We start from the raw sequence: 16131 nt of genomic DNA on the forward strand, positions 1-16131 counted from the left end.
AGTAACAAGCTAATATGGGGGAAATGAAATAATAACTTTCTCTTTTTTACTTTCTTTATGGTGGGAAATTTATACCCCTAACCCCAATAAAATATTTAGTCCAAAAGAATGCAAGAAAGGAGAGAAAAAGGAACAGAAGAGGTAGTTCAAATGGAAGATAGTATACTGATTGATTTAAATCCAAATATTTAACTATACTAAATGTAAAGACTTACATAATATTAAAAATATATTCAGTTCTGATTTTTTTCTTAAAGAAAACCAGTTATGTACAGCTTGCAGTTATGACTTCATGTTTAGGATACATTAAAAATTGAATATAAAGAGAGAAAAAAGAACATTGATAAAAGAAATTGAAAAAGACACAAATAAATGGAACAATATCTCATGCTCATAAATCAGAAGAATTAGTATTGTTCAAATGTCCATATTATCCAGAGCAATCTACAGATTCAGTTCAACCCCTTCAACATCCCAATGGCATTCTTCATAGAATGAAAAACAATTCTAAAAAAATCCTGAGGTTCATAAGGAATCATGAAGATCCCAAAGCCAAAACAATTCTGAGAAAGAGAAATCAGAGGCATCACACTTCCTGATTTTAAATTATATTGTAAAGCTATAATAATAAATCAGTATGGTATTGGCATGAAAGCAGACACATAGACCAGGGGAACAGAATGGAAAGTCCAGAAATAAATACAAATGTATATTCAACTAATTTTTGACAAGAGGACAATGGGAAGCAAACAGTCTTTAGTAAACAATGCTGGGAAAACTAGATTTTCACATACAAAAAAATGAAATTGGATCCTTATACAATGTACAAAAATCAATTAAAAAAAATCAACTCAAGATGGATTAAAGACCTAGATGTAAGAGCTGAAACTATGAAACTCCTATAAGAGAACCTAGGGAAAAAGCTCCTGGATATTGGCCTTGACAATGATTTGTTTTTGGCAGGGGGATATTGTACCAAAAAAAATCATGCTACAATAAAATAAATAATAAATGGGAATCCATCAACCTAAAAATCTTAGTAACAAAGAAGACAACAAATGAATTAACAGCCTACAGATTGGGAAGAAATGTTTATAAATCATATATCTGATAAGAGGTTAATATCTAAAATATATAAAGACCTCATATAATTCAATAATAGAAAAATAAATAACTCAATTATCAAAATGGGAAAAGGGTCTGACTAGACTTTTCTCCAAAGAAGATATAAAAATGATCAACAGCCAGATATGGTGGCAAACACCTATAATTTCAGGTATTCAGGAGGCTGAGGCAGGAGAATCACTAGGACAGCCAGCAACTTAGTGAGTCCCTCAGCAATTTGACAAGACCCTGTATCAAAATTTAAAAATTGAAAAGGACTGGAGATGCAACTTAGTGATACAGCACCTTTGGGTAATCCCTAGTACCAAATAACAACAAAAAAAGCAGACTTATAAAAGGTAATCAGCATCATTAATTGTTAGGGAAATGTAAATCAAAATCACTGTGAGATGCCATCTCATGCCCTTTAGAATGGCTGTGAACAAAAAGTCAAAAGATAAATATGGTGATGAGAGAAGGGAATCTTTACACACTGGTGATTGGCATGCAAATTGATGCAGCCATTTTGGAAAACCATATGAAAGTTTCTAAAGAAATTTTTAAAATAAGCTGTTTGGGTTATTGCATACCAGAAATTCAGCTACTTGGGAAGCTGAGATGGGAGAAACACTTGAGTCCAGGAGTTTGAGATCAGCCTGGGAAAACAGCAAGACTCCACCTCAAGGCTGGGGATGGGAATGAGGGAGTGGGGCCACAACAACCATATGTCCCAGCAATCCCTCTTCTGGGCATATGACCAAAGGAAATGAAATCACCAACTTGTGTTCATTGCAGCATTCACAGTAGCCTATATATATATATATTTTACAGTTCTAACTGTCCACAATGGATGAATGGATAAAGAAACTGACACTTTCACTCATACACTGGAATAGTATTTAACCTTAAAAAAGAAAAATCTTGCCATTTACCACAACATGGATGAAACTGGAGGACATTAAGCCAAGTGAAATAAGTCAGACATAGAGAAGTATTGCATGATCTCACTTTATAGAATCTAAGAAAAATCAAATATACAGATAGAGAATAAAACAGTGTTTGCCACTGGCAGCCATAGCAGAGGAAATAGGGAAATGTAGGTCAGATGATACAGTGTAGCAAATATGTAGGATGAACAAAGTGTGGGAACCTAATAGAATAAAGACTATAGGTTTTATACTGTATTTGGGATTCTTGTTAAATTAAGATGTTAGTTGTTTTTACCCCAACAAAAAGTGGGCATTCATGTGAAGTGATGAATATATTAATTGTCCCACCATAGTAACCATTTTACTGTCTGTATACATAACCTTATGCTGTATATCTTAAATATACACAGTAAAATTTATTTAAAAAAAAGATAATGTGTCTAGGTGTGGTGGCTCATGTCCATAATCCCAGGGACTCTGGAGGCCGAGGCAGGAGGATTGTGAGTTCAAAGCCAGCTTCAGCAAAAGCAAGGCTCTAAGCAACTAGAGACCTTGTCTCTAAACAAAATTCAAAATAGAGCTGGGGATGTGGCTCAATGGTCGAGTGCCCCGGAGTTCAATTCCTGGTACCCACCCCCCCCAAAAACAACAACAACAATAACAACANCCCAAAAAGAAGATAATGTGCCAGCTAAAATAAACCAGTCCCTGTACTTGTGTTGTGCTACACTTACCTTTCAATGTAGTTGCTAGATTTAAAACCAGTTAATGTATGTAGAATTTTTAGTACTTCCCCCAATGCATACCAAATAGCCAAAATATATAAGTATATGCACACATATGTACATATTTGTGTGTGGGTTTGTGTGTGTGTATATATGGCAAGGATTGTATCTTGCACTATTGACTACTGTACATATTTGCCTATTGGACATATTTGCCTAATATTGTAAGTATGGTTATCTTTTTATTTTAAATCTGCTTTTTAGGGCCTCTGCCTAATGACAACATGTGAATTATTTTTTGCAAAAGTAATCTCCTTTGACTGCAGAGTTTTCATACTAAATGACATTCTCTTTTTTGTTTTTACCTGGGCTTTTATGAAAATGTTCAACAATTTCAGAATTCTTCTTTCATAAATAGTTATCTTCATGGCGAATATAGACTTCCTCCATTATATTTCAATTGTCTTTTAGCATGAGGGCTTTATGTAGAAAAGGTGGGGGACATAAACCTTTATAAAACAATACCATACAACAGTTCTTTGCTTAGTTCTTTGCTTTGGATGCCTGTGTGTTATATATTAGTCATAACATAAATTAGGGACATCTCAGAAGTCTAGTTAACTCAGCTTTTTTTTTTTAAGCTTTTGCAGATGTCTCATCAGTTTTTGTCTGACTGAAGGAAAGGATTAATATTAAAATAATGTATTGACTGAGATCTGATTTATCTAAAATTGGTTAGTTTCTCTGTACAAACAAAAAACAATATATCATTTTGTTTGTACAAACAAACAAAATGGGGTAATTTTGGGCTGAATTTGGCATCTTGCTAGTGGGTATTGTGGTACATGGGGAGTGGGTATTATAAGCCTCTCAGAATTGACTAGACTTTAATAAGGGTATAAGATGGACTTTTCTTTTTCCTTTAGAACATAAAATTTATTATGGTTAATTTGGTGGTAATACCTATATCTCTTTTTCTCTCTATTGAATATAGTGCTTAATTCTGGGAGTTTTAAAAATACTCCTTGTGAATTTTACCTGATAGTAACAAGACTGTGTAAGTTTTTGCAAATTAAGTAATATTTTCTTTATAGCAAATTTTCTGACCTGGAGTACTGAGGAAGTTGACTACTAGAAATGGAGGGTAGAACTCATTAATTTTGTTTTCACTCCTGTATTCATTACTATTCTTTTTCATTTCTCTTTGAACAGGTTGTTCTTTTCAACAGCTTTTGATGAAATACAGGAGCATTCTTTATTACTTGAGCAATCATCATAAGTTAAAAGAATAGGAAAGTTAAATCCCAGATTAATGATAGCCATGTTGTGTTGTATTGTTTACTAGGCAGTGAAATCAGCTGTGCAGACCATCACTGTTGGAGGAGTGAGCACATCACAGTTTAAGACAATTATTCCTCTGGCAACTGCTCCCAATGTCCAGCAGATTCAAGTGCCTGGAAGCAAGTTTCATTATGTCCGACTTGTTACTGCCACAACAGCCAGTAGCTCAACCCAACCAGTTAGTCAGAATCCCAGTACAAACACTCAGCCTCTTCAGCAAGGTTAGTAACCATTTTTTTTTTTTTCTAATAGTAGTGGATGCTTTTAACATTATTAAAAACATTGGTCCTTTTCTTGCTGAAATTCTGATTTGATTGTGGCATTTCAGCTGATAGTTTGAATCAGCAGTGAAATAAAATCATAGTTGTATACAACTGTGGTATTGCATTATACTAGAAGTTGGTAGCTGGAGGTGTGCTATAATACCAGATAATCATAATTATTTATTTGTGATTGTCTATTTTGATACTGGTCTAAAAACCTACTATTGATGCCATTGGAATAGATTTAGATGGAACCAAATTATTTATTTCAGTTTCTGAGCTATGAAGCCCCTTGATAGTGTTGAAATAGGCAAGGGTATAAATAAGAACTTAATACTGTATTTAATTTTATTTTGAGTGATACTTATTTTGAATCTAGTTAATAAAAAGTTCTAAAATGTTCCATTAGTTTGTCTAGTTGTATTTTTTTCTAGAAGATATTTCTTTGTTTTCCTTCTGTTTTCTGTGTTTGTGTTTAACCCTCCTACACCTGATACACATACACAGACACATGTGTAACCTTTCTCATGTCTGTCTACTTTAAAAAAAAAATGGTATGAAAGAGGGCTGGGGTTGTAGCTCAATGGTAGAGTGCTTGCCTGGCATGTTTGAGTCACTGGGTTCGATTCTCAGCACCACATATAAATAAGTAAATAAAAATAAATGTCTATTGACAACTAAAAAATATTGTAAAAAAGATTGTTATGAAAGGATCAGAATAGTTAATAGTTGAAGGTCTAAGTTTTTCTTTGGAAGGCTGCTTTTTATTCCAGCAATGTAAAAATGCAACGGATGGCTAATGGATGACTTACTGTTTATTAGAAGTAAATAGGCTGGGGATGTTAGCTCAGTGGTAGAGCACTTGCCTAACATGCAGTAGGTCCTGGGTCCTGGGTTCTCACACCACAAAACAAAGAAGTCAGTAGAAGAATTAAAGATTAGTTGGTTCATCTTTTCATTTATTAAGTGATCAGAAATTTGGAGCTACCTACTGCTGATAGCTAGTTCAACTATAGGAAACTGTACAAGAAAAGAAACTTTCTTTTTCAAATCATTGAAGGGAGAAAAATGGAATAGACAGTATTTTAGTATGTGTTCTACCAAATTAGACATACCAAATTATACTTTCTAATCCCTTTTTTAAGTTGACATTGAAAGAAAATATTTATTGTAGCATTCTTTTTTTTTTTTTTTTAAAGATAGAGTGAGAGAGGGAGGGAGAGAGAGAGAGAGAGAATTTTTTAATATTTATTTTCTAGTTTTCGGCGGACACAACATCTTTGTCTGTATGTGGTGCTGAGGATCAAACCCGGGCCGCATGCATGCCAGGCGAGCGCGCTACCACCCGAGCCACATCCCCTATTGTAGCATTCTTAATGAGAGGAAAAATGAAACTTGCATATTATTGGCTAAGGGAGTCAAGTTTTATATTCTCTCAATACTTTAAACTTAGCAAGGACCAAGAGAAATGCTACAAACCCATCTACTTAGATATCATGCTGATATAAAGAAGTCATTAGATTCTATTGGTTATATATAATGTGTGTGTGTTTTTATATTCGTATAGTTTACTGAGAGCCCATTTCCCTGCGGTGCTAACCTTAATTAACTCATAAGAATAAGGCTTTGGTATAAGTGATCCAGGAAGGTGGAGAAATGGGTTGGGCTGTATTTCATAAGTCTGATGTATTTACTGGTACCTTTTTTTTTTTTTTTTCAACTTTATGTCCATCTTTCTGCCCCTCTCTGCTTTTTTTCTCTTGTCCTTCTGGCAATCCCTATCCTACCCTCTGCTTCCTGGCTTCTTCCTTTTTTGCACTCCACCTTTAGTGTTGCTTCTTTGTTCTCACCTCTCTCCCTCTGCCTCTTTCCCCTTCCTTTCTTTATACTCCTTCTAACCCACTCACATACACAACCATCCATTCAGTTTCCCTAATTTCCACCTTATTTTTCTCTTTTTGTCTTTCTCTCCTGTCCCATAAAAGATTTGGCTGTATAAAATATGTTATTTTACAGAAATGATGACTATAGAGATACACTAAATAGTTGCTGTAGTTCCTCAGATATATTGTATCTTTCTAAGGATATAATTTCCTATAAAGGATTTACTTAAATGCAGAAAGGAATTAAGTTCACCTTGTATACTCCCCTGCCCTCCAGAGCTTTATAAAAACCAATGTTCAGGAGTTGGGGTTGTGGCTTAGTGGTGGAGTGCTTGCCTAGCATGTGTGAGGCACTGTGTTCAATTCTCAGCACTACATATAAATAAATAAACAAAATAAATGCCCATCAACATCTAAAAAAAAATTAAAAAAAAAACAAAAAACAATGTTCAAAGGCTCTGTGTGTTAATTACTGACTTGCTGGCAGGCAGCATAAAAGGACCAGGAGAGTACTTAGTTAACCTCTTCAAAATGAAATCTACCATCTTGGCAAAGGAGGAAATCAACTTAAGAAATTAAAAAAACCTCTAACACTTGCTGGTATGGTGTCTGAAGTTTGGAAGGAAGCTATTCTCAAGGATTGTTTAGAGTTCCTGTTAAAGAACAAACAAACAAAAAAACAAAACAGATTATGTCAGCTTTTATGAAATGTACAGTAGTAATTAGTAATGTACACCAAGGTGAGGAGGAGGAGGAGAAACATGAACTATTGACTTAATTATATAATATCCCTTTCCCTAGCTATTTTATAGTGTTTCTGTTTTCTGACCACTTTAGTTATATAATAGTCCTTATTCTTCAGGTTTCTGTTCTCAGTGTGCAGATACCGACCTATATTATCTCAAGTACTTAAGTTTTCTAGGGGTGTGTGTGTGCCTGCTCGTGTGTATATGTACGTTCATGAATGTATATGAGGAGGAGGCAGGGACAGTCCCCTATTTGATATGACATGTCGGTCTGCATTATTTCTCTCGACGACCAGGAAGTTCCCACATTCTTCCAGTTGTTGTTATCTGTGTCTGCACAGAACAGTAACCGTCATCTTCAAGTATCAAGTAGTGGAGGGCCTCTATTCTCCTGTGTCCCACGCACGCATTTTAGTATTGCCGAGAACAATCTATAGTGGTTATTATAACTTTACTAACACTTCAATAACCTAAGGAGAATCAAACCAGAACAGAAACATCTTTAAATTAGATATCAGATGTCACTGTTCCTTTATTTCATAGTCATACACCCTTTGTATAACAACTTTATTGAGATGCAGTTTTCATCGACACCATAAAATTCACTCTTTTAAAGCATACAATGCTGGTTTTTAGTGTATTCAAAGTTATACAACCATCGCTGCTAATCAGACCTGGAGATCTCCCACTCTTCCTGCATCTCCTCCCTAGTTTGTCACCTTGCTGCAACAGCCTGCTCTCTTAGATCAGATGTCTTTAAAGTTCTCTTCCAGGACTCTCTTGATTTGTCTTTAGCCTTCCAGTCTCCTTCAAAAGTATGAAAACCTCTTACTATCATTATAGTCTCTATATCCAAAGAAATCTTTGGATAGAATTTTTTAGTTATTGTTCAGAGCAGTTTAGATCCCATTATTCCAACTTTTCTCAGTCCAGACTCCAGGCCTTACTTTAACATATTTTAAACCCAAATAAGTGTCCTTTCTATCTTCTTAAATCCCTCTTTCAGACTGTTAAAATGGCAATTGGCAGTTTTAAAAATTCTTTTGGTCCTGGACTAACCTTTTTGATCTCCTGCCAATCTTTCTCCTGAATGTCATCACATTATTTCTCCATGTCCGGTTTTGCTTTCTTCAAATCAGCTCATCCTCAAGTTTTCAGTTTTAAATAGCCATCATTTTCCTGTTTTTTTTTTTTTGAAAACTCTGCCATAACTTACTTTTTCTTTCACTCTACCTTCAATTCCTACAACGCAGTGGTTGGTTAGTCATGTTTCTTTCACTTCCACCAGGTCCCTTAAAACTATTTTTCGCTTTTCTTCCCAGGGCTGTCACCCCAGACCCTCTATTTTTACACTCTTCTGCCTGGTCTTGTTTATTACAACTTGATTATGTTTTACACTCTTGCTGTCATATACAGTTTCTTTTTGTGAATAATTTTTCTGTACTTCAGAATGTCCAGAAACTTCTCATTGCCTACTGAATTAAAAATACAGATCTCTACCTTAACATTTAAGGTCCTCGATGTCTCCCTTTTTGTATGTGTTTGTTTACTTTAACCCTAGAGTCTAGACAAACTGGTCTGTTTGCCAACATGTTGTCAGTATGCTTTGCAGCTTCCCAGGACCAAAGCTCTACTATTCCTTCTTGAGCCTGCATGGAATACCTGTGTGCTCTTTCTGCCACCTGCCCATTGATCAGTGCCAATCTCATAGCTCTGTGTATTCTTGCTTGCCATATTCCCATTCTCTGTCAGTAAGATGTGTATTTTCTCTTCTATGAAATTCCACAAAAGTTTATCATATTCTTTAATAGTATTTATTTTATTTGAGTATTTACCTGATCTATTTTACTAGAATGTGAAGTCCTTGAGTGCAGGTGTCTAATACTTTAGTTTCCCTGGAATACTGGCCATGATGCCATTTATATGGTAATAATGGTTATAGTAATAACTATGACAACATTTATTGAATACTTATTATTTGTTAGGCACTATTTTAATCAATTTTCATGAATTGATACAGTTCGTCCTTTACTGTTGAAGGTAGATACTCCCATATTTCAGTTAAGGAACAGGCAAAGAGAATTAAAGTCACGAAAGTAGCAGAACAGGGATTTGAATCCCCTGGTTCTTATGACTTTAGAACCCACATTTTTAACATTATGCCATGCTGCCTTTTAGTATCTATTCTGTAAATATTGAATTCTACCAGAATGATATTTTCTCTGGTTTGAATAGAAACACAGCAATTAGAAATAGGAGAATAGAACAGTGTCGTTACCCAAGCTCATCAATGGTGGTTCTTTTACTTATGAAACATTTCATTTGACTGGATTTAATACTGAATGTTTAAGTCTTCTGAATACAGATTGAAATATTTTTAATATAATGTCTACAAATAGGTGGATAGCCTATAGTCACTTTTAATAAAAATTCTCAGGTAGATGGGGTAAGCAATTTGAAAGGTAACTATCCTGATTAAAGATTGCTCAAAATAGGAAGCAAATGGAATTTTTCATGACTTGAAAAATAACTTGGGGGAGTGCAAAGTATTCTCAAGAGTTTTGAGTGTCGTTTTCTGTAAATAAATTATTCATATTTTCCTTCTTCTTTTAAAAAGCAAAGCCAGTGGTTGTTAATACAACCCCAGTGCGGATGTCAGTTCCATTTGTCCAAGCTCAGGCTGTCAAACAAGTAAGTTATCACTTCTTATCTTGGTTTCTCTCAAATGATAATTTATTTATTTATTTTTTAAAAAATATTTATTTATTTATTTTTCGGTGGACACAACATCTTTGTTTGTATGTGGTGCTGAGGATCGAACCTGGGCCGCACGCATGCCAGGCGAGCGCGCTACCACTTGAGCCACATCCCCAGCCCCGATAATTTATTTTTTAAATTCAAAGTTGAGATTTAAGTATAAGATACTGAATTGCGAAGCTGAAAATTTATTTTTGTGATAAAATTTGTGATAAACTGATTACAAAATGTCTTTTTTTTAGGTTGTCCCCAAACCCATCAATCCAACTTCACAAATAGTAACTACTAGCCAACCACAGCAACGGCTTATCATGCCTGCCACCCCACTGCCACAGATCCAGCCCAACCTCACTAACCTGCCACCAGGTACTGTCCTGGCACCAGCTCCAGGAACAGGGAATGTGGGTTATGCAGTGCTTCCAGCTCAGTACGTTACTCAGGTAGGTGGGAAAAAATGAAGTCATTGTATTTCATAGACCTCAAAATGATAATTGGGTTTAAGATGCCTACCACTATGACATTCTGAAACTACTCAAAAACAGTATTAAAGTGACTTTTTCTAAAAAAAATCTCAAACTGTTAAAACATCTGAGTTTTTTTCCTCTGTATTTTCAGCATTTAGAAATATATACACAAGGCTGGGCATGGTGGTGCATGCCTATAATCACAGCTGCTCAGGATGCTGAGGCAGCCTCAGCATTGGCAAGGCACTAAGCAACTCTGAGACCGTGTCTCTAAATAAAACACAAAATAGGGCTGGGGATGTGCTTAGTGGTCAAGTGACCCTGAGTTCAATCTCCAGTACCCTCCCCCCTCCACACACACACCAAAAAAAAAAAAAAAATAGAAATATACACACAAGTCAGAGTTTAAAAGTCAGACAATTTAGATTTGCAAGAGTTCTGGTGAGAGTGCAAGACTGAAGATTTGAGAAAAGTTGAACTGAGAGTCAGCTGAGTCCAAATGAATTTAGAAAAGATTGTATATAATTAAGTTCTTTCATCATACACAAATATGATGACACTGACTTTTGCAGTTTATTTTCCAAGCACGATACATTTCTAGGTGACATATCTTTAGTTGTCTGTCCACCATCATCTGGTCATTATTAGGATTGAAGCCATGTATTATTCTGTTGGCTGACTTGGGTTGGGAGTGCTGCTTCCATGAAGCAGATAGAAAATTTCCTTTGTCATTTGAGGATCAAGTTAACTAGCACCATGTTCTAAACGATTGAATCAATCAACTCTGATTATAATAGAGGAAATAGAAACCTACAAGTATACTTTATATGAAATGTATTTTGGAGTAGGTTATGTGACCACTGATTTAAAAAAAATGTTCAGAATTTTTATTATTAACATTTCTTATATTTAAAAATCAGTATAAAACAGAGGGCTGGGTGCAGTGGTGTACAACTATATTCTCAGCTTCCCTACTTTGGAAATTGAGGCAGGAAAGTTCCAAATTTGGGGATAGTCTGGACAACTTAGTGAGTCCACATCTCAAAAATAAAATGAAAAGGGCTGGAGATGTAGCTTAGCAGGAAAGCACTTGCCCAATATGTATGATGCCCCAGGCTTTATCCCCAGTACCACAAAATAAGAAAAAAGAAATAGGTATAAAATAGAAACTCAGTTATGCATGTAACTTCTCATTTTCTATGATTTGTAATAAAGGCACATTACATTTTTTCTAGCCAATATGTGTTATTTTATTACTTTCAGCTTATTCATCTAGAATTTCCATAATTCTGACATAATAAAATAATTAATTATTTAGTACTGCAAAACGTTCATGTTATTTGTGCTCCTAGTGTTAGCTTTTTATATGAAATTCTCCATTATATTTTTTCTATTTTGGTAGGTGAATTTATGCTTCTTGGTAATACTTTATGCTTCTTGTACCTGAGAGCATTATTCATTTTTGCAAATATGATCTAAATTTCCCTTTCTTTACATATAGCTACAGCAGTCTTCATATGTGTCTATAGCAAGCAACTCTAATTTTACTGGAACATCTGGTATCCAGACCCAGGCAAGACTCCCATTCAATGGGTGAGTATTTTGAAAATATGTAAGTTGTTGGATCAATTTAAATGCAACATTAACTATATTTATTCCAAAATACTTCCAAATGATTTTTCCTCTTAAAGCCATGTGAGTACTTTAGAGAAAAGTACTTTCTATTTTGAAATACTTAAAATAGACAAGTTATAGAAATAGTCAAAAGAACTCACAAATTCCCTTATTCAGATTCATCAATTTTGCCACATTTTATTATTCTCTCATTCTGAATGACTTAAAATGATGTTAACTATTTTAAAAATTATGTTAGGTTCTTTTTTTTTTGTTATTTTTTGTTTGATAATCTGTTGATTACTACTTTTGCAATCAGTTTAGAATCAGTATTTAGTTAATGATAGGGAACCAGTTAATATCCACCATCCCATTCCTCTTCTACACACCCCTTTCTCCTCATTACCTTTTATAATTGAATTCCAAGAGTTCTGAACTGTTTTCAACCATTTTTGTTTTTTAATTTTTTTTTTCCTTTTTGTGGTATTCAGTATTGAACCTAAGGGTTTTGCACATGCTAGGCAAGTGCTCTACCACTGAGCTACATGCCCTGTTTTCCACTTATGCTCTCCCAGAAGATAGAATATTTTTGGGCGTTCTTTAACAGGTATTGATAACTTTTTAAAAAAATATGAAGAAGACAGGTGCAAGGCACACACCTGTAATACCCCTGGCTCAGAAGGCTGAGATAGGAGGATCGCAAGTTCAAAGCCAGCCTCAGCAAAAAGTGAGGCACTAAGCAATTCAGTGAGACTCTGTCTCTAAATAAAGTGCAAAATAGGGCTGGGGATGTTGCTCAGTGGTTGAGTGCCTCCAAGTTTAATCCCTAGTACCGCCTGCCCCCCCCCGCCCNAAAGAATTCAAAAAGCTAAACACCACAAAAAAAACAAAACAAAAAACCAACCCATATATAGAGAAGAACATAGCCAAATTTTAATAGAGATGGATATATCTGTTAAAATTTTATGTTAAAAGGGTTTTTATAGCTTGGATAATTTTCTAATGTATGTAGTTATCTTTAATTGATTAAAATGTATACCTTTTTTTTAATATATCTGCATAGTATAATTCCATCAGAATCTGCCAGTCGGCCAAGAAAACCCTGCAACTGTACAAAATCGCTGTGTTTGAAATTGTAAGTGTTTTTACTGTTGTTTGCTTACTTGATAAAACTAGAAATGCTCTTAAAATTAAATGGAGATTATTAAAAATTCTTAACAGGCCAATTACATACAAGAAAGTAAACACAAAAGTGAATGAGCACATACAGCAGCATAAAGGAATTCTTTCATTGATTGAAATACTTTTAGAGTCTTTGCTATATACAAGTCATTGGGGCTAGGAACACAACTGCATACAGTTTATGTCCTTATTAATAAGTTTGATATTTATGACTTTTGTATTTGGTCTCTTGAGTGAGGTGATTATTTTAAAAATCTGAGTTTTTAAAATTGTTGGATGAGGGGCTGGGTTTGTGGCTCAGTGGTAGAGCGCTTGCCTCACATGTGTGAGGCACTGGGTTCAATTCTCAGCACCACATATAAATAAATGAATAAAATAAAGGTCCATCAACACTAAAAAAAGTTTTTAAAAATTGTTGGATGATTAGTTTATTAGCATTAAATCAAAAGCTTTGACATGAAACAATTCAGTGAAAAAGCATTGGTCTTCTAGAGTGTCTTAGAATCCAAAGAAACATTGCTATAGCTGAGTGAGTTCCACTAATTGAATGTAGCCAGTACATTTCTTTTCTTTTCTCCTCCCCCAAGATTTTGAAATAACTTATTTGAGGAGCTCATAAAGTCACATCTTTTGTGTTGGCAGCTGTTCTTAGTTGGACTAACAACAACTTAGTTGGACTAGGAGTTGGTGACTTAAATGTTGAGCCTCAGTTATGGCTGAAATCCAAATGTGTGGTTAATTCTGTAAGTAGGAAGCTCTGAGTACATTTTTAAAAGGCTTTCCTACATACATAATGCATTTGACAATTTTATTTAATAATGACTTTTTATCTTATACTGATTTTTACCTTCCAGGTACTGTGACTGCTTTGCAAATGGCGAATTTTGCAACAATTGCAACTGTACTAATTGTTACAACAATTTGGAACATGAAAATGAAAGGCAAAAAGCAATAAAGGTGATTGTTTTTTATTTCATTTAACTGATAAAAATCTCCAGTATTACCCATTTTTAAAGAACTCAATTGTCTTACAAAAAAAATTAATTTCCTTTGCAGTATTTAATCTAATGTGATTTCACTTTAATTTTGATATTTGATCTGTTTTGATAGGCATGCCTTGACAGAAATCCAGAAGCTTTTAAGCCTAAGATAGGGAAAGGAAAGGAGGGAGAATCAGATCGACGTCACAGCAAAGGATGTAATTGCAAACGATCAGGATGTCTTAAAAACTACTGTGAATGCTATGAGGTGAGATGCTTGTTGGGGAAAGTAATCTGTCTTTTGAAAAGTTTTAGAAAGGACATACTATAAAAATTTACTTTAATGTCAGGAAATCACCTTACCATTATAGTTCAAAAATATGCACAGTTAGTCCAAGGGCCTTGTTTGAGGAAGACCCTTGGGCTTATCATTACATATTGGGGTCTCAGCTGATTTACTGTTTCATAACTTCTTGATTATTATACCTGAAAGTATGCAAATTAGAGCACCAGTATATTGATTTTTCAATACAGATAATAATATCAAAGTGCTTCAGAAGATAGGGCAGTGGTTCTCAACTGAGGGACAGTACTACTTACCTCCACAGGCTTTTTGGAAATATGTGAATACAAAATAGCCTATCTTCCAGAATGAAATCCTGAAATAAAGGATTATCTTGATCAGAAAAGCCAGCAGTGCCCCTCAGAAAACATTGCTCTGTGGAAAACTAAATTATATTGAGAAGTTTGGCCAGGTGTGGTGGCACACACCTGTAATCGAAGCAGCTTGGGAAGCTGAGGCAGGTGGATTACAAGTTCAAAGTCAGCCTCAACAACTTGGCAAGGCCCTAAGCAACTCAGTGAGAACAAAATATAAAAAGGACTAGGGATGTGGCTCAGTGATTAAGTTCAATCCTTGGTACCAAAAAAATAAAAAAAAAAATTTTAGTTGGCTTTATAAACATTCATATACGAAGGGAGGAATATGGACATTACTGGATAAGGTTCCGTTCACTGTTAGGTGCCTGGGTCCATTTTCACTGTTTCATTGTCACACCCAGTTGGCTGTTTTTATTTATGACTCAGCCATCTTCTCTGGAGGATGTAGTTTCTGCTCTGCTTTGATAGATGCAGTGTAAAGCCTCCCCTTCTTGCTTTAGACAAAATACTATAGAACTTATTATTTTAAAAATTTAAACATAACAATCTAGTTTTGCCTGAGATTAACCCTTGGTTACCATAATGTCTCCTGATGTGCTTGAAACTCTCTACTGACAGTCTATTGGATTAGTTATTCCTACAGTTGGCTTTCTTCTTTTATTATTTTTATTCTTTCAAATGCCATTCTCAGAGGGAGACTTTTTTCAATGCTTTGGCAGAAAGCATAGCCTTGTACCACCATCAATGGTTATACTCAGCATTGGTAAGGTATGTTCTGAAATTCAGTGCCCTCTGTCATACAAAATGTGTTGTATGCAAGATATTGTATATAGTATTCTAACTAAGAATAGCAGTGGCTAATTGACTCACTGTGAATAGTGATGTTGTAGCAGTTTGTACTGTCAGAATTTTGTCTGAAGTTTTGTTACGTTGACAAATTAATCTTCAGTTTAGTTGGGTTTTTGTCCAATTGATTTCCAAGTGGACAATACATACATAATCCTTTCACATGCCTTCAGGCCTAGTTGATTGTATGAGTTGGCTGTCCATTGTTATTTAAATGATTGTGTCTTCTTGTAACCTGCTCACCCTACTTTGGTTGTTGGGGAAGGTAAATTAGCAAAGTCTAGAGGATTCCTTGTCATTGTCATTTTTCTTTCCTGAGCACCTTTGGTCTTAGTAAAACATTATCCCAGCTGGGGTTGTGGCTCAGTGGTAGAGCGCTTGCCTAGCATCTCTGAGGCACTGGGTTTGATTCTTAGCACCACATTTAAATAAATTAATAAATAAGGTAAAAGTCCATCAGCAATTTAACGAATAAAAAAAAAAAAAAAGAATCCAAGTTACCATCATTGATAATTCTCTGCTCCAGGGCCAGGAATTTTCTTTCTTCATCATTAGATGCATATTAAGTGTTGCTTTAGTTGGAGTCCCAAATAAGCCTGTTAATTGGGAGTAATCCAGTGAAGCCAAATGAAAGGAA

General features: G+C 34.9%; 1 protein-coding gene across 4 annotated transcripts in view; it reads left to right on the plus strand.

The window, feature by feature from the left end:
* Nucleotides 1–16131, plus strand: part of Lin54 (lin-54 DREAM MuvB core complex component) — a 74449-nt gene that overhangs the window by 51114 nt on the left and 7204 nt on the right. For all 4 annotated transcript variants that reach the window (XM_015499222.2, XM_015499224.2, XM_048784736.1 and 1 more), the window contains 7 exons: nucleotides 4104–4320; nucleotides 9609–9682; nucleotides 9991–10188; nucleotides 11714–11805; nucleotides 12890–12961; nucleotides 13863–13965; nucleotides 14119–14256. In XM_015499222.2, coding sequence (XP_015354708.1) covers nucleotides 4104–4320; nucleotides 9609–9682; nucleotides 9991–10188; nucleotides 11714–11805; nucleotides 12890–12961; nucleotides 13863–13965; nucleotides 14119–14256 — 894 coding nt within the window. The remainder of the gene's footprint in view (nucleotides 1–4103; nucleotides 4321–9608; nucleotides 9683–9990; nucleotides 10189–11713; nucleotides 11806–12889; nucleotides 12962–13862; nucleotides 13966–14118; nucleotides 14257–16131) is intronic.

Source organism: Marmota marmota, unplaced genomic scaffold, assembly GCF_001458135.2.
Source record: "Marmota marmota marmota unplaced genomic scaffold, marMar, whole genome shotgun sequence".
NCBI lineage: Eukaryota > Metazoa > Chordata > Mammalia > Rodentia > Sciuridae > Marmota > Marmota marmota.